General features: G+C 39.8%; 1 protein-coding gene across 5 annotated transcripts in view; it reads right to left on the minus strand.

The window, feature by feature from the left end:
* LOC121683888 overlaps window positions 1–18,672 on the minus strand; it is a 63,273-nt gene that overhangs the window by 12,185 nt on the left and 32,416 nt on the right. For all 5 annotated transcript variants that reach the window (XR_006022942.1, XM_042063747.1, XM_042063748.1 and 2 more), the window contains 2 exons: window positions 3,795–3,943; window positions 842–982 (listed from right to left, as the gene is read on the minus strand). Coding sequence is in view for 4 of the 5 variants with exons in the window: in XM_042063747.1 (XP_041919681.1) it covers window positions 842–982; window positions 3,795–3,943 (290 nt within the window). In the remaining variant the exon portion in view is untranslated. The remainder of the gene's footprint in view (window positions 1–841; window positions 983–3,794; window positions 3,944–18,672) is intronic.

Genomic DNA, 18,672 nt, shown 5'->3' on the forward strand with positions numbered 1-18,672 from the left:
TTTATCCTAAAGGCATTTCATGGGGTGGATGAGGTCAGAGCTCTGAGCTCTTCAGCATTACCCATTCTTCCATAAATGCTTGTGAATGCAGATTGCAAGACAACATGCTTGATTTTATACAACTGTGGTAACAGATTTGGTGATTAAGTGTCCCAATACTTTTGTCCATATAGTGTAATATAACTTACAGTTGCACCCCTTCATCTCTCAAGCAACAATACATGTGTGGGTCAATGACGTGACATGCAGATTTCTGTGTCCGAGTCCATTACTTTGGTTTAAAATAATTTTAAAGGATTCATAACGTCATTTTATTCTATAAAACCTGTATAATTTGAACATATTTTCTGTTTATCATAAAAATTATATATATTTTATTGTTTTGTCATCTCAATGCCTCAAAATGTCAGGTGGCGCAACCGTCCGAGAAAATGAACACTATGTGAAAAGTATTAAATATAGAATTTAAAAGGTAAGGAAATTAAAACATAAATATGGGGGCATCATTTTATTTTCTAGTTGATTTACTAGTTTACTAGCTCTAACTTTGGAAAATTGAAAAAAAAAAAAACTTTTGTCTGGAAATTTGCATATCTGACATTTTTTGGGTGGTAAAATTCCAAATAGAGTCTAAAAATGTATTAAAACTCCTGTAAATGTTGGATAGCCATTATGACTTGTTTAAACACTGTCTTCCAACTTTAAATGCATTCTGTCATGCAAATGCATGCTGTCAATTTTTTAAAGCCCTACTTGTCAATGACCCGTGTACAAGTTCACCACAAGTAAAAGACAGCTCAATTCAGGACAATTTCAGAGATCTTCAGAAAAATCTCCCTACCGGACGGCGCTCCTGGAGACGAGGGAGGCGAGGGGAGATCCACTCCACGGTCCTAGTCCGCAATAGCACAAACTCAAGGAAAGGACATGGCTGCTCCACTCCAGGCCACTGAGTAAGCCTTTCAAACCCTCCAGTTCGATACTGATTGAGGCACCAAGAAAAGAGGGGGGAAGGGGGTGGGGGGGCTGCACTGTTTATCAAAAGAAAATGTGTTACATTTTGAGGTTAACTTGGCTTGTGTGTACGTGTGAGCGGGTGTGTATGCATGTGCGTGCGTGTTTATATGTTTGGCTGGCATAGGATGGACCTTCACATGAAGCAAGAACAGAGCAAGCAATCAAGCTGCACTGTGTATCACAAGAAAATGTGTTAAATTACGGTGAACTTGGCTTTTGTGTATGTGTGAGCGTGTGTGTATGTGTGTGCGAGCGTGTTATGTGGGGTTGGCACAGGATGGACATTCACATGAGGCAACAACAGAGCTCCAAACGTTCTTTCATCTTCATGAGGGTCCTTCAGAGGAATTAAAAGAGACAGACAGACAGACAGGAAACACATAAATGGAGGAAAACAGAGACAAATACAAGGAAATTGACAGAAAGTGAAAGAGAGATACAAAGGAGAGGGAAAGAGAAAAAAGGAGGGGGAGGAAGGAGAATGAAAGAGAGCATGTAATTGAGAGTTACACACCATCCTGAGAGTTCTGACAGAGTTCTGTATCTAATTTAGAGTTCTCAACTCAAAACGCCAGGGGCCAACAGAACACAACACACACACATGCATACACACAACTCTGTCTCTTTAACAAGTTCTCACCACTCTTACTAAAGAGCTCCTGAGAACAGGAAGAATGCCAGGGGCCACAGGCCAGAAGAATATATTGCAAACACACACCACACACACACACACACACAGAGTTCTCACTCTCAGGGTTATCAGCAGCAAGAGCTCCAGAGAACAAGAGGAACGTCAGATGCCAGCTGAACACACACACATGGCCGCACACACACACAAACATGCATTATACATCATCCAGATTACCAATTATCTAATTCAGAGTAAGACTCTTAGGAGACATGGTGAATAACGCTGCTGTCGGGTGGACACCTTGTTACACCATATTTGTTGCGCTTTTTTTTTTTTGACGACGCAATGTTGATATTTATACTATGCAAAGTACTTTCACTATACAAGTGTTTTTCAATTTCCTGACTAATGAATTTCCTGACTAAAACTAATGGATTTGGACATATGAGGTTTCCACCCAACAGCAGTGATAAGTGGTTTCATAAATTGGATGAGACATAGGCTGGGCATGATAGCATTGTGAGTATACTGTATATACTCCCAGTCTGCGTACATTACAAACAACTATGCTTTTTCTCACTTTCTAAAGCTCAGCCATGAATTTTAGAATGACAGACCATCTAAAACCCTCGTAGACAATGGCAGGTTGTTAGTCAACAAACCACAGGATGATAAAAGAGGTGGAAATATGCCATTGAAAACTATAAAACAAGTTTTCAGACAGGCCACACACACACACACACACACAGAGCCACACCCACACACACACATAAAAGACTTTCTCAGCTCATTGCAAACAGAATGGGACAGCCATCAACAACACTCGATACAGAACTAAGAAAACATTTCCGTCAGATTCTTCTGAATATGGATTCCTGATGTGTCTAGTGGGGAAGACACATCAAATTATTTGACACATTAGTCATGCATCAACTACCACTGGTGGTGTATAGTGTCAGCTGTTGGCTTTGGTAATCCATTGGGCCTCTTAAGAGTTAAAAGTGAAGTCACAGCCAACCAGATGGAGCTTTTTATGACCTATGGACAATACCTGTTAATGTTGTTTTTGTTTCCCTAGACATTAAAACACTGTACGCTATAAATTCAAGAATGCAGAAGAACAGCTCCCCAAGACTTGTCCAACTCCACATGTTTTGGCTAAAACGAGTCAGTCATTTGGACCAGTGTGCCTTTGTGTGTCTGTGTGGACTGGACACTACACTGACCACACACACACACACACACACACACACTATACACACACAGTGTACAATGCAGGCACACAGACACACATTCATCCACCGACTCTCTCTCTTACACACACACACACACACACAGGCATTACACAAGCAGACATCTATTCTACCCAGACATTCAAACTACCTATCCAAACAAATACAACACAACACAACACACAGAAATACCCACAATCCCTACAGCTAGCCAGATCACTGATAATCTGAGTCTCAGGACAGGTATCCAGGGTGCCATGCACGTGCAACCAAAAATCTGCCAAGCGCAACAAAACATTTTCATTGGTCATATTGGTGCCTACAATTTACCCCATTCTACAGCAGTGGAGTCAAAGCAGGGTATCTGTACAGGGTCTCTGAGGACAGTTGATTCCACAATGTCAATTCTGTGAAAAAACCTTTGAAATACATAATTTTGTGCAGGAGACTTCGATCATGTCCAGGACCTGTCCGGAGCTGCTAAACATGGCAGCCATCTTAAAAATCATTTAGCTGCCTGTAACATTGCTAACACTAGTCAAAACAAAAGAAGGGGGAAAAGAAGAATAAAACAGTGGTTAATGAGAACCTTTTACGTTGCTGTTACTAAAGATCCTTAATATATATATTATATTATATTATATATATTTATCAACCGTCTCTGCTGTTACTAAAGCAGGCACGCCAAACCTTAATTTGTCCCTACAAATAACTATGTTGTCATTTCTAACACTCAACTAGCAATACCTTCCTAATGCACTCTTAGCTTGCCAGGTGTTTTGTTAAGATATTGTCTGACAGTGTACACAACTTTAACATAATCTAGGATGTAGTTAAAGCTGTGAATTAAACCTGTGAATTAAACCCCAGACACACACACACACACACACACACATACACACACACACACTCACGGTGTGTAGTCCAGACTGAGGGTGGTGATGGAGCTGAGGGCTACGGCCCGGCCCAGTCTCGTCAGAGCCCAGTGGTCAAGCCTGCAGTCTAGCAGCTCCAGTGTGGTCAGCGGATACACTGTCCTGCCCTTATGCTCCAGCAGCAGACACTGGCACAACAAATAAACAAACAAACAGCTACTGTTATGGTATTTACTGTAACAAATGCTTTAATTGGTGTTCAAAGTGATTTACAAACACACACACACACACACACACACACACATACATACACACACATAAAAATGAGTAAAAACAACAAAACTAGTGAAAAAACTTTCATTAAAAACAATAATAAGCATCAATTTCAAATAAACCAATAACAATATAATGGTGATAATAACTAGATGTACCGCATAGCGCAAAATATGACACCGCTCAGTCCTGTACCTCCTCTCCGCGAAAATAAATCACGCTTGTCAATTTGTCTCCACCTCCTACTCCCTCCCCTACTCTTGCAACAATCTTGCTTTATGTGCGTGCTTGTGTGTGTGTGCGTGTGTGCCTGTGTGCGTCCGTGCGTGTGTGTGTGAGTGTTTGTGTGGATGTGTGTGTGTGCATGCGGGTGTGTCTGTGCCTGGTGATGTGCGTATGTGAGTATGTCAATTTGTCTCCATCTCCTATAGAGCCTGACCGATATGGGATTTTGAAGGCCGATACAGATTTCGATATTATTTGAGTTTTTCCAAAAACTGATAACCAATATATCGGCCGATAGTCATTTTTAACAAACACAATGTAAAAATAAGGTTCTAATCAAGGTGGGGCATTATGTATTTGAATAGGCCTAACTAGTTTCCTAATGAAAGGCTCTTCATATACAGTAATTTACTTTTTTAAGAAATAAAAGTGTATAGAATAGAAAGAATAGCAAGAATAAAACAGGTCTTTGTTCTATGATAACCACATTGCCACAAACTACATTGTGAGCAGTCGATACTTAATGATTCAGTTACTTTACTTTACTTTTAGCTTTTGTAGCCTAAACCATGCTCTTCCTTACTTGAAACACCTTTGTTGAAATGCAAGAAATTAAAGACTGAAACTAGGGAGTAGTCTAGTGGGTGTTTGAGAATGAATGTTAGCTCAGATGCTCACATTAATTTCGTGTAGACCTTTTGTGGTCTTAGTACAACATTTTACAAAGCACTGACAGGGCCACCAAGAACTGTGAGCGAGTCAACAGCAGAAAAACCTATTTAGCATGCAGAAATGTCCTAGCCCAGTGTTTAGGATGTATCGTAGACAGGTTTCCATGCCCTGCTGTATATCTTCCATCAGCAAACAATCACATTAGCGAATGTTAGTGTTGTGGCTAACTAATTTAGCTCCTGTCAGTATGGTCAGAAAACAATGGGATGACATTCGAAAGGGACAATTACAGTGCTGTTATCAATTTGCTCGGTATAACCGTTTATGTTTCACATACACCAACAATCAAACTAGCCTCCATCACTCAACCAATGCTAACATTGATGTTCATTTACCTATGGATATAACATTAAGCTAGTGTATGATTAACATAAGTGCAGTAAATACCCCCAGAGGATGTCAGGTTAATCATACACATGAAATTTGGTGCAATTCAGAACATCTCAACTGAAGATATAGGGGCAATTAAAGCATATTGCATTGCATTGTCCCTTGAGACCAACATACCATAAAAAATCTGTCATCCTCGGTCACACGGTTCAGATAGTTATTTAGGAAAACTGAATTTTTTGGGGCAGTGCGAAGGGGGGATTGGCCCCTGGGGACCAAACAAAACTTTTCCGTAAAAGTCTAGCGGGGCTACATGCACACCAAGTTTCATGTGCCACAGTGTTTTGGTGTCCCGAGTATCGTTGACCAAAAATTCATGAAGTACAACCCCAAAACAGAAAAAGTTGGGACGTTGTGCAAAATGTGAATAAAAACAGATTGTAATAATCTGCAACTTTCTTAAACTCATATTTAGTTGCAAAAAGGACACAGAAAACATATCAAATGTTGAAAATGACAAATTTGACTATTTCATGGATAATATATGTTAATTTCGAATTTGATACCAGCAACATGTTTTAAAAAAAAGTTGGGACGGGGCTAACAAAATGCTGGAAAAGTTGTGTAATGATAAATAAAACAAAAGGAGGAATATTTCACAAATAATTAAGGTAACTAGCAACACGATTGGGTATGAAAAAGAGCAGAATATCAGCAGAACACATGTTGCAACATAGCCAGCAACCACTGGTGGTGGAATAGTTGCTGTGATAATCCATTGGGGGGGCAGTGCGAAGGGGGGATTGGCCCCTGGGGACCAAACAAAACTTTGGTAAACATGCTCCCGTCCCAACTTTTTTTGAAACATGTTGCTGGCATCAAATTCAAAATTAACATATATTTTCCATGAAATAGTCCAAATTTTCACTTTCAACATTTGATATATTGTCTATGTCCTTTTTGCTGATAAATATTGGTTTACGAGACTTGTATATTATCACATTCTGTTTTTATTTGCATTTTATACAATGTCCCAACTTTTTCTGTTTTGGGGTTGTAGATGACGGGGGAAAAACAAAAAACTTTGACAATCCCTATATGACCGGCGGTCATAATGATACCCAGGAGGCAGGAACATGGTAGCAGTGGTTCTCCACCCATATTCGTATAACTGGAGTCACATGCACAGTAGTTATTGAGGAAGTAATATCAGCAGAACACATGTTGCAACATAGCCAGCAACCACTGGTGGTGGAATAGTTGCTGTGATAATCCATTGGGGGGGGGGGGGGGGGGGGGGCAGTGCGAAGGGGGGATTGGCCCCTGGGGACCAAACAAAACTTTTCCGTAAAAGTCTAGCGGGGCTACATGCACACCAAGTTTCATGTGCCACAGTGTTTTGGTGTCCCGAGTATCGTTGACCAAAAATTCATGAAGTACAACCCCAAAACAGAAAAAGTTGGGACGTTGTGCAAAATGTGAATAAAAACAGATTGTAATAATCTGCAACTTTCTTAAACTCATATTTAGTTGCAAAAAGGACACAGAAAACATATCAAATGTTGAAAATGACAAATTTGACTATTTCATGGAAAATATATGTTAATTTCGAATTTGATACCAGCAACATGTTTTAAAAAAAAGTTGGGACGGGGCTAACAAAATGCTGGAAAAGTTGTGTAAGGTAACTAGCAACACGATTGGGTATGAAAAAGAGCATCCCAGAGAGACCAGGTCTCTTAGAAGTAAAGATGTAGGGGTATTTATCACTCTGTGTAAACCTGTGTGCACAAATGATGAAACAATGTAATTTTAATGTTTCTTAAGATGCAATTGTGAAGTATTTGGGCAGTTCATCATCTACAGGACATAATATCATTAGAACATTCAGAGAATCCAGAGAAATCTTTGCAAACAAGGGAAAGGGCTGAAAAACAAATTGGATGGCTGTGGTCTTTTGGACCTCAGATGGCACTGCATCAACACCAGACCTGTTTCCAGACCTGTCATTATTGGGGCTCAGGAAAACCTCTGATAACCATTGGTTATGTGCACAGTTTGATACTCAATTCAAAAACTACAGCCAAAATTGTAACAGTCAAAACAGCCAACATTGTATTGAGACATGATACAGACAATACCACCATCTTATCTGGGCCTAAAATGGACTGAGGTAACATGGAAAAAGGTCCTGTGTTTAGACCAATCAAAATTTGCCATTCTTTTTGAATCATTGATGAATCATGGACTCATCTGGGCTAAAGAGGAGAGGGCCTATCCAAGTATACAACCTATCCAACTTGTTTTAGTGTTCAGTTCAAAACCCAACATCTATGATGGTGTGGAGGAGCATTAGTGCCTACAGCATGGGCATCTTGCACATTTGGCAAAGCACAATCAATTCTGAATGATGTATACAAGTTTTGAGCAACATATACTCCCATCCAGGCAATGTATGTTCCAAGGAAGACCTTGAATATTTCAGGAAAACAATACCAAAATTAATTCTGCACATATTTAAATAGTATTTCTCCATAGATGATGAGTCCAGGTGCTAAATTGGCCTGTTTGCAGTCCAGATTTGTTAAATTAGGTGCATAATGGAATGAAAAACAAGACTTAGAATACCCCATACTGTTGAGCAACTTAAATCCTATATCAGGGAATAATGGGACAACATTTCACTCTCAAAACTCTAGTTGAAAACTCTTTAAGCAGCACAGTGGTAAACATGCTCCCGTCCCAACTTTTTTTGAAACATGTTGCTGGCATCAAATTCAAAATTAACATATATTTTCCATGAAATAGTCAAAATTTTCACTTTCAACATTTGATATATTGTCTATGTCCTTTTTGCTGATAAATATTGGTTTACGAGACTTGTATATTATCACATTCTGTTTTTATTTGCATTTTATACAATGTCCCAACTTTTTCTGTTTTGGGGTTGTAGATGACGGGGGAAAAACAAAAAACTTTGACAATCCCTATATGACCGGCGGTCATAATGATACCCAGGAGGCAGGAACATGGTAGCAGTGGTTCTCCACCCATATTCGTATAACTGGAGTCACATGCACAGTAGTTATTGAGGAAGTAATATCAGCAGAAGACATGTTGCAACATAGCCAGCAACCACTGGTGGTGGAATAGTTGCTGTGATAATCCATTGGGCTCCTTATAGTTTTTTTCAATCACTGTAGTGGATTTCTCAAATTATCATTACATTTTGCACAAAAGAAAGTGTATGCCTTGAAACAATTAGTGCAAACTGTAACATGTAGCCAGTGGAATACCTGCAAAAGCACGTAACTTGCTCAAAATGCTTAGTTTATGTCTCAAAAGCTATTATTCATGCCAATCAATATGTCACTGCCATCAGAATGAAAAGCTCCTGTGTCACTGTTATGAACAAGATAGTCAAAATGCTTAGTCTTGTTGTAAATATAACAGTTTACTCTGTAGCATTTTTTTTTTATGAGACAGGATTCATATTTAGTGCATACTTTTACAATACTACTACTGTACTGCTACTGTTGGCCTACTATTGTACTGCAGTTTGCTGCCAGACCATATAACAAGACAACTGGTTCAACACTTTCGCATGATTCAAGTGATGAAATAATGCCTAAATGTCTTGGGGGGAAGAACTAAACTATCATAGCAGCTTCATGGATGTGTGAAAACATTTGCTGTTTGTCCAAAAGTAATAGGAAATTGATGGTGTGTACAAGTGACTAGATTTTGTGGAGGTGATTAATAGTTGGCTTGAGAATTTAAATTCTGAGAAAGTGACCAAAACAACTGAGAAAAACTGAGAGTTGAGAGTGAAGTAATATTTCAGCACCACAAAGAACCTAAACATCACAGCCAACCAGATGGCGCTTTTTCCATGATCTAAGGGTAGTACCTGTTAACCCGTCTTCTTTTTCTTTCCCCAGGCAGTAAAATACACGAAGGTCATGAAGCTGAGAATGCAGAATGATTTCCCCAGACCACAGTCCAACTCCATATGTGTTGGAGGAGGACCAAGATATGGTGCCTTTTACAAACATTTGAAGGAAATTGGACAAATTTCACTGCAAAAACAGCTTATCTAATAACATCTAACCAAGTGTTATTAATCTTATATCAAGATCAAACAATCTAGTTGGTATTGTTTTCAGTATAAAGATACTTACCTAGTGCTTTCTCATAAAATCATTTGACTGAATTTATGGAAAGTTTGACTTCTTTTAAGAAGTCTCATCCTGAAAACAAATTTGTCTGCCAGTGCATTTGTCCTGAAAAGAGCAAATTTGTCTTGATAAGACTCCTTAAAATAAGTCTTCTTAAATGAAGTCAAAATTATCTTCCGAGAGAGTGCTAGGAAAGTCTCTTCATACTAAAACCAATACCAAATACATTCTTTTGATCTTAATATAAAACACTTGGCTAGATTTTATTTTTTGCAGTGTTTATACTATGTAAGCAGACATACACACACACACACATGCACACACAGATAGACAGAAAGAAAGACCCAGGGCGAGGGTAAAAAGTACAGTAGTCATACAAAGATGTGTTCCCTGCCTCTTCCTCTCTCTCTTGCCCCTGTTTGTTCCTCTTCTCTTCTTCCTTTAATCTTTCCCCTGGGTCAGATCCCCCACCCAGCCACCCTCAGAGCTGAGTTCAGATTGGGTTGAACCTCAGCTTGAGGTTAAGATTTCTTCCTGAGGGAAGTTCTTAGTGAACTGCAGTATGGGCTGTTCAAATTTAGGGCAGGCTTGTCTATTTGCACTGGCAGCATCTACAAATCCAATGAAGTGCAGAAGTGCAACATTGACAGCTCTCAGTGCCTTTGGCAGAAAAATGTGCTCAGTATAGAACACTTTTTTTTCTGTACTCTGCTCTGAGCAGTTTCAGCAAGTTTTGGAACAGCACAAAGCTCATCAATATCGCTTTTCTCGTGCTGGTCAATACAAATTGAAGAGGGGGACATACATTGTCAATAATGTCAGTAACAAAATGAAAAGACTGCCAAAACCAAAACAGGAACTTTAAATGTCATATTTTAAAGGACAATTTTACATAGATCTCTGTTTCTCAAGGTCACAGAGTGCATTTGCTTACACAGAACACAAGCTAAAGCACAGGATGAAATAACACTAGCCTGCTACCCCCACTAATGCAGATACTTTGAATAAATAGAAATATCTTTGATTAGGCTATGCTGTGTTTCATGGAAGTGAAAAATGAAAGGTTTTTTAAGTAGTAGTATTAGATAGTATTTCACTAGACGCCTGATATAGGCTAAATGTAAACATGACAAAGGATGATACCATTAAAACAAAATAAAGAAAAATAGAATGAACTGGTAATGAAGAGACGAAGAGAGGGAGCAAGAGAGAGAAAGGGAGGATGCAGAAGAATTCATTTGATTTGTTTCTCTTTTTTCCTTTCATCGTGAGACATGCCTCATTCTCTCCATCACACTCCCTCTCTCTCTCTCTCTTCCAGGACAGGATGATATAGATTCTCGCCTCCTGGAGTCCAATTCCTTGCATGAAACAGCCAAGCTCCAGTAATAGGGAGGGCCCCTTTGATAAAGCGCTACTTCCACTGTGTTATTCTAACCAGCTGACCGCGGCCTCGCGTGTCTGGGGCCGGTGGGGAGGCCGACTGGGCCTCTTCTGAAGAGCTCTTTCAAGTGTGCAACCCGACCCGCTGCCCACCATTAGCTTGTGCATTTCTTAATCATTCCGACGTGATGGGGATAGAGAAGGACCTCAGAGGAGCCTCGCAGGGCCTCCCAGCCAGAAGCTGTAAATACTGGGGGGCCGCCGCAAAAAACTAGCCGGTGTGATAAATGTTTGGGGGAAAAAAATACAGAAAACCTGTTATAAAGAAAAATAAAATCTAATTTCACTTAGCCAAGGCTTAGAGACTGATGAAAAAACATGGAGGTGCCAATATCATGTATGTTTCAGTCCATAATAGACTATGTAATACATCTGAATAAGATTTCTAGGGCTCTATTCTAAATTATGGGTAAAGATAAAGATATGGTAAAGATAAAGTAGAATAGCTTATAGCAATAGCTTTAGTTCATGCACAAGACACTTTGCTCATTGCCTGACTTTGCACTTTGCCTATCATTTCTATCAGGGACACCTTATGTGACTTTATCATTACATAGCCTAATTGGGTGGGGACCTAAAGCTATGCCATAATCAGAAATATTATATATATATATATATATATATATATATATATATATATTTAGCAAAAGTAGGCCTAAGGAACAAATGTGTACAAAGTTGCACAAGTTAGGCTACAAAGTTCCAAAATGTAATTTGTAATGTCATCTGCGCAACACGTGACATGTGCAGCGTCTCCTCCACTCGCACGCATCACACCAGGCCTGCTGTGCTGTATTGTGTGGCTTAAGTGTAACATGGAGCTTGAAGATGTAAAGAAAATATAAAAACAGGAGAATTAACTTTGAGCAAGTTTGGAGGAACGTCAGAGGTATGGAACCATTTTAAACAAGTCATGGGCAGTGACAACATATGTGTTGGCTTTGTCGAGTGCATTACATGCAGCATGCTGCCCGCCTATGACTGCAAAAAACGGGGACTTTGGCGAAGAACAGACACATGAAGCAGGCTTGCCATGGCAGAAAGGATGATAGTCAGCCTTCAATGTCCTATTTTGTTAATTCTCCAAGCATACCCCTGAGGGCGAGGCAAGCCTTCACAGAGAAATGCGTTGAGTTTTGCTGCAGGGACATAAGGCCATTTTAAATTGTAAGTGGCTTACATTCCTTCATTTGGATCCATTCCATTCTGAATAAACAAACAACGTAGGCCTAGTTTACATGCTTCGTCCTTCGTTGCATTATTTATTATATTCAAGATAATTCTAAACAGATTTCTGTAGTTCAAACAACTCGGAATTGTAGTTGAGAATTAGTTATTGAGAGACAGTTATAATGGCCCACGTATTAAATAAATGTCAGGTTTAAATCAGGCTCATAATTACAGTTAATGTGTCGGGCCGGACCGGGCTTGGGCACAATGTGCACGGGCTTGGGTAGGGTCGGGCTTTTTTTTTTTGTGCCCGATCTAAGCTCTATTGTTCCGGTGCCTAAACACTCCACAGCCAAGGAACTAAACGATTTCCGCCCGGTTGCACTGACACCCATCATTGCGAAATGTTTTGAGAGGCTGGTCCTCTCACAACTGAAATCATGTCTGCCCACTGCACTGGACCCGTACCAATTTGCCTACCGACTCAACAGATCTACAGAGAATGCCATCTCCACAGCGCTCCACCTGGTACTCACCCACCTGGACAGTCCCAATACATGCTGTTCATTGACTTCAGTTCAGCATTCAACACTGTGATCCCCTCCAAGCTGATCTCCAAGCTCAGCCAGCTTGGCATCAGCAACTCACTCTGCAACTGGATTATGGACTGCCTTACTGACATACCCCTGAACTGTTAAATTAGGAAGTCTCTCCTCCTCCACTATCACTCTGAACACTGGTGTGCCGCAGGGTTGTGTGTTAAGCCCCACTGCTCTACTCCCGCTTCACCAATGACTGCGCCGGTGCACCCCTGTTTATGGCCCCAATGCCATAATCAAGTTTGAAGATGACACCACAGTGGTGGGCCTGATCAGAGAGGAGGATGAAACAGCATATAGGGATGAGGTTCAACACCTAGCTGTGTGGTGTAAAAATAATAACCTGGCACTCAATACCCAGAAGACCAAGGAGATCACTGTGGACTTCAGGAGAACCAAGAGCAAGGCACACATCCCCCTCCACATCAGCGGTGCTGAGGTGGAACATGTGTCTAGCATTAGGTTCCTTGGGGTCCACAACACAGACAATTTTTCTTGGTCTTTGACTTCTACCACTGTACCATTGAGAGCATACTCACAAACTGCATCTCTGTATGGTAACTGCAACGATGTTGATCGTAAGTCACTACAAAGTGTAGTGAAATCTGCCCAAAGGACTATTGGCACCCAACTCCTCTCCATCCACAACACATCATAAACGCTGTACAAACAAAGCCAAATCCATTGTCAAGGATGCCACCCACCCAAACCATGGTCTTTTCACCCTTCTTCCATCTGGCAGATGATACAGGAGCCTGCGCGCCCACACCCCCGCATCAGCAGGCTCATACTTCTTTCCAGAGGCTGGAACACTGCTGAACAAATCTACATCTCCTATCTTGCATTTGTACTTTAGCTGCTTGTTTGTTTAGCTTGTTTACTTTTTTACTTCACTGCACTGTTACCTGTTAACATTGGCTGCACTATATATATATATATATATATATATATATATATATATATATATATATATATATATATATAAATAAAATGTATATAGAATGCCTATTTATACTCTCTGTACATAACCCTCTATACTCCTTATCTGTAGACATGTCATCTGGAAAACCTGTATTTATCTAACTAAACACTGTTGTACATAATTAATCTCTATCGTCTACATAACTGCACAGAATACTGTACTCAACCTGCACTTTGGTATTTAATGCTTCTTTTGCACTTCTGGTTGGATGTCAACTGCATTTCATTGGCTCTGTACCTGTACTTTGCTAAATGTCAATAAAGTTGAATCTAATCTAAAAAATGGAACTGGAACAGGAAGAGAGACTGGAATTGAAATCGGAAGGGAGAATGGAATTAAGGGCCCGTTTACACGTATCTAGATATTTGTATAAACGCATACTTTTGTATGCGTTTGGCCCTTTCGTTTACACGTAAATGGAGATTTAGCTCCCTCAAACGCATACTTTTACAAACACACTCTAAAGTGAAGATTTCTTAAAACGATGACGTGTTTGATTGTGTCGTGTGTCAATTCGATTTCATATGTGCAGCAAAGATTCTAGAGCTGAGCTTTTGACGTGCAGTGCCTGCCTGCACATTTCACACAGGCTGTAGCCACACCACACGTGATATGCGATTATTTTTAATATTTCTCATACTATTTTGTGCTCACCTCACAGGTTCACACAGCAACTGTCTGTTGACTTCCGAGTTAATTATAGAGTTGTTTAGTTGTTTACTTCATGTAGCTAAGTAAGTCTCGTCTTGTGACGCTAACATAGCCTAGGCTAGGCCTACTCAATGGATTATAACATGTTGGATTAAGTCATCTTCATTTCCAAACCTAGAGGATTTACACGTGTAGAAGATAGGTAGGCTATGTTTGTTATTCTGGCCTGCTGTGGCATGATTAATTGCCGTATCTGAGAAGTTATGAATTGCTATGGTGAGTTTTGGCAATGGGTTTGCTATTCTGGTCAGTTTTGGCATGACGTGCGAGTTTTAGCGTTAGCGCATTGTAACGTGTTGTGATGTTGGCTCTGCTACAGCCCCATTCCCCCTCGACCTTCTCAGTTAAAAAGCCCTATGTGTGCTATGTGCAGAGTCTAACACTAGCTAACAGGAAGGGATAATGGAATTGAAACAGGGAGGGAGAATGGAATTGGAACAGGAAGGGAGAATGGTCTTGGTCAAAATACTTTTAAAAGCAACCAAAGCACCTTCAAAAGCAATGCAAGTCTGAGGCCGTACCAAGGCGTTGGTATTTAATACTACTAGTGGATATATCAAAGATATATTTGTTAAGCAATACAACACCATTTTCTGAAAAAAATATATTCACATCAGAAAATCACTAAATGTAATGATGATGTGCAGTTAAAATTGGTCCATCAAGAAACACGCATGCACTAATTTGAGCTTGTAAAACCAAATGCCGTCCAGCTTGGAAACATTACAAAACCATCTCTAACGGCTACTACTGTGTTCAGGCTCTCAGAACTACAGTATGATGCTCTGGTGATGGAACCAATAGTTGTTGTGTCTAACTGTTGTTGAGGGGATTTTACGAGCCTGGGATGGAGCCATCATGAACCACTGCCAAATGCCAAACGCATTGAACCAAAGTCTTGTCTTGTCTTGTCACATTCTGTCTCTCCTGTCTAGGCGAATATCAATTATGATATCAAATCTGGAGGTTTGGAACCCTATCTATTTTGAATGAGGAAGTTGCTGTTTAGAAGTGAAACTTCAATATATGAAAGTACAAAGACACAAAATCCAAAGCCATCTTTATGAACATACTAACACACATCTGCTAACAAATGCTCATTTAAAACAGATCATCAAACTACTGTCATCCTAGTTCACCATATGGAAACCACTGGATGCATATAAACCCTAGAGATACACCTAAAGAGCATTCTAAATTCTGCACATCTACACATTCCCACTTGATAAACTTTGTAAACCTGAAAATACTTCTCATTCCTCTTACCAACCAATGTGTGAGTTTAAGAGTAACTGCAATGTTCCTGACAACATATTCCATCCAAGGGTATGTACACGCAATAAATAATGCTGACAAGGGCGACATCTGCCATTTCTCTTGTTTCGAGTCGGTAAACAAAAAAATGCTGAGAAGTGCAATTAAATGCTGAAACCCATCACAAGATGAGAAAAATGTCATCTGTGTCTAATTCGAATGACTCGATGATGTAAGTTCTGCTATCTCTCATTTTCATTTTTCGAAGCCATGGTCAATGTCATATTGAAATAAGCGGTGCATCACATCCTGTTTGCAGGCTTGTGCCTTTCAGCAGATGTGACCATGTGTGTGATAGCAATCGGAATGCGCTTCAGTAGTTGGCTCCTTCCCACAATCTCACATATTGCTTTTAAAACCACACACACACACACACTACATAAGTTCATAATCCCTGTCTCCAAATCCCACAGACACACACAAGATTCAAACAGTAGAATATGCAGTGGCAAGTGTCGTTTATTTTTTTTCGAGACAGAACGCATTCTGCATTATGCATGTATAAAGTTGCATGCCTAAAGTTATATGGAACTGTGTAACATCGTGATGCCTTTTGTTCCCAACAAACAATGCACAATGTGTCCAACAACACAATGAGTCCAAAATTAAAGCGAGCACATTCTTTCGGGCACAGGAAATGAAATGGATGATTCATTTTGTATGCTGAATTGACTATTGTGCTTTTCATTATGAGAGAAGCAGAGACTTGCATGTTCTTTCACTGAATTTTCATGAAGGTGCTTAAAATAATGCAAAGGTTGCATGGACTGGAAACCTAACTACTGACTGCAATAAACTAACATCTATGGACTTCTTTTCTTACATCAGTATCATGCAAGACAACTGCAGTGTCAAAAAATGTCAAAAGACTGCACTTGATAGCACAATTACTATAATCATTGATTGTGTGTGTGTGTTGCAGTGTATTGAGGCCATGTTGCATGGTGATTTTGCACTTTAAACAATAAATTGATTGATTGATTGATTGATTAAAGTCAGATCTGTACCAGAATTTCATGGTTTCGACCTTGGCCCATACAGCTAAGAAACCAAATAGATGCAATGGACGGCTGAATTAAATTAGAAAAACTATGTTTGGAACTTCATAAGCAGCCTTGGAAATGAACATAAAACTTTGATGATCCACACATATGGATATAAACATGAACGAAATATCTACTGTAGATCAAGCAGTGGCATAAACATGAATTGAGGCCACATGAAAGGAGCAATAGAAGGGCCAAGTATCTTTAGAATTGCCCCCTGCTACCATACATTTGAAGTGGCTTTTACCATAATTTCCCAAGTACTAACTAAGGTTCAGCAAGTTTCTTCAGCTATGAGGTTTCTATATGGGGACGGGCTATACATGGGAATGCATTTCATTTCTTCTTTCATCTCCTTCATTGGGCTACTGGGCACTACAGTTTATACACGGGTTTTGCAGTTTATACGCATTATGGCTAATACGCGGGACATTTCTGTACTTGAGTTAGAGTAGCCTAACTACTGTACAGTTTGTGCTGTTTCACACTGTATTATGGTTTTAGAATGCAATGCTTCAGTTTATCATTATCAGTATTCTGAGTAGCACAATTGGTTGGTTTTCTGGTCTTTCCTCAGACTTCTGCACGTAGGATCTGTATAGAACAGGTGTGGGCAATTATTATGACCGCCGCGCAGCGAAGCTTTAGGTTTAGTCAGATTTTTTTTTTTTTTCCTTTTTCGCATGCCCAAATTTCCGTCAATGATTCCCGGGACACTAAAAAAAGACCGGGGTACATGAAACTTGGTGGGCATGTAACACCACATGGATAGCATGGAACCATCATTTTTCGTTTTGATCTGTAGCCCCCCCGCTGGACTGGAACCCCCGAAAGGAGGGTAGGGCAGACACAGTTTTCTGTGAATATCTCGAAAACTGTAGGGTTTAGGAGGACCATATTTTTTTTTGTATGTTGATCTCAAGGGGCCATGTCAACCCATTCCATAACCACTCATTTCATGTATAGCGCCACCTAGTTAAACACAAAAAAGTAAAAATTAGGTGTTGTAATTGAAGGTATCTGTGACCTAACATAGTCAAAACTGCACGAAATTGGAAGTGTAGGATCATTATGACACCCTCTGTATGCACGCCAAGTTTTGTGGAATTCCGTTCATGGGGGGCCACACAATAAATTAATTTATGTTACTATACACCAACTGGTATATGTATGCCTCCAGGGGTCATGTTAACCCATTTCATGTGCACACATGTGCACAAACAGATACACACACACACACACATTCACAGTAATCATACGTATGACACATACTCACACAGTAGACATATGTAGGCTTGCATGCACAGGCACATACGCAGGCACACACACACACACACCCACACACATAACATAAACATAACACAAACAATCAAGAATTTCTCAGAATTATGAACAGGCAAGATGGAGGTGGGGTTGTATAAAATGAATTTTACATGTGAAATCTATGAACTAATCATGTTTTGGTACTTGTTGTCTAGCAGATACCAGTGAGAACTGAGTGTGGATAATGCAATTTAGTGAGACAGTTGGAATCATATAGGCCTTTCAGCGTGATTTCTTTTTGTGGAAAAAATGTGCTGGACTGGGCGGCGGTCATATTTTGTACCGCTCTGCGGTACATCTAGTTTTTTTCATGGGGCCACAAGAAACAAAATATTGTGGAGGGCCAGGCCAAAAGGCTTAATTCAATTCTGCATAATATTAATTGTATTTCTTTATTAAAAAGCAGTAAATAGCATTGTTTTGACAAGCTGGTAAGAGTATATGTTATGATTAAGCAATGAAAAAGTGAGGTTGCCTTACAAAGTGAGGTTGCCTTGAGAAAGTCATTTATTTAACCCCTTTTCTCAAAACAATGGTAAATAAAATGTGAACGTTCTTAACATTTGTGACTCATTATATTAGTGATCATTT

This window comes from Alosa sapidissima, chromosome 15 (assembly GCF_018492685.1).
Source record: "Alosa sapidissima isolate fAloSap1 chromosome 15, fAloSap1.pri, whole genome shotgun sequence".
NCBI lineage: Eukaryota > Metazoa > Chordata > Actinopteri > Clupeiformes > Clupeidae > Alosa > Alosa sapidissima.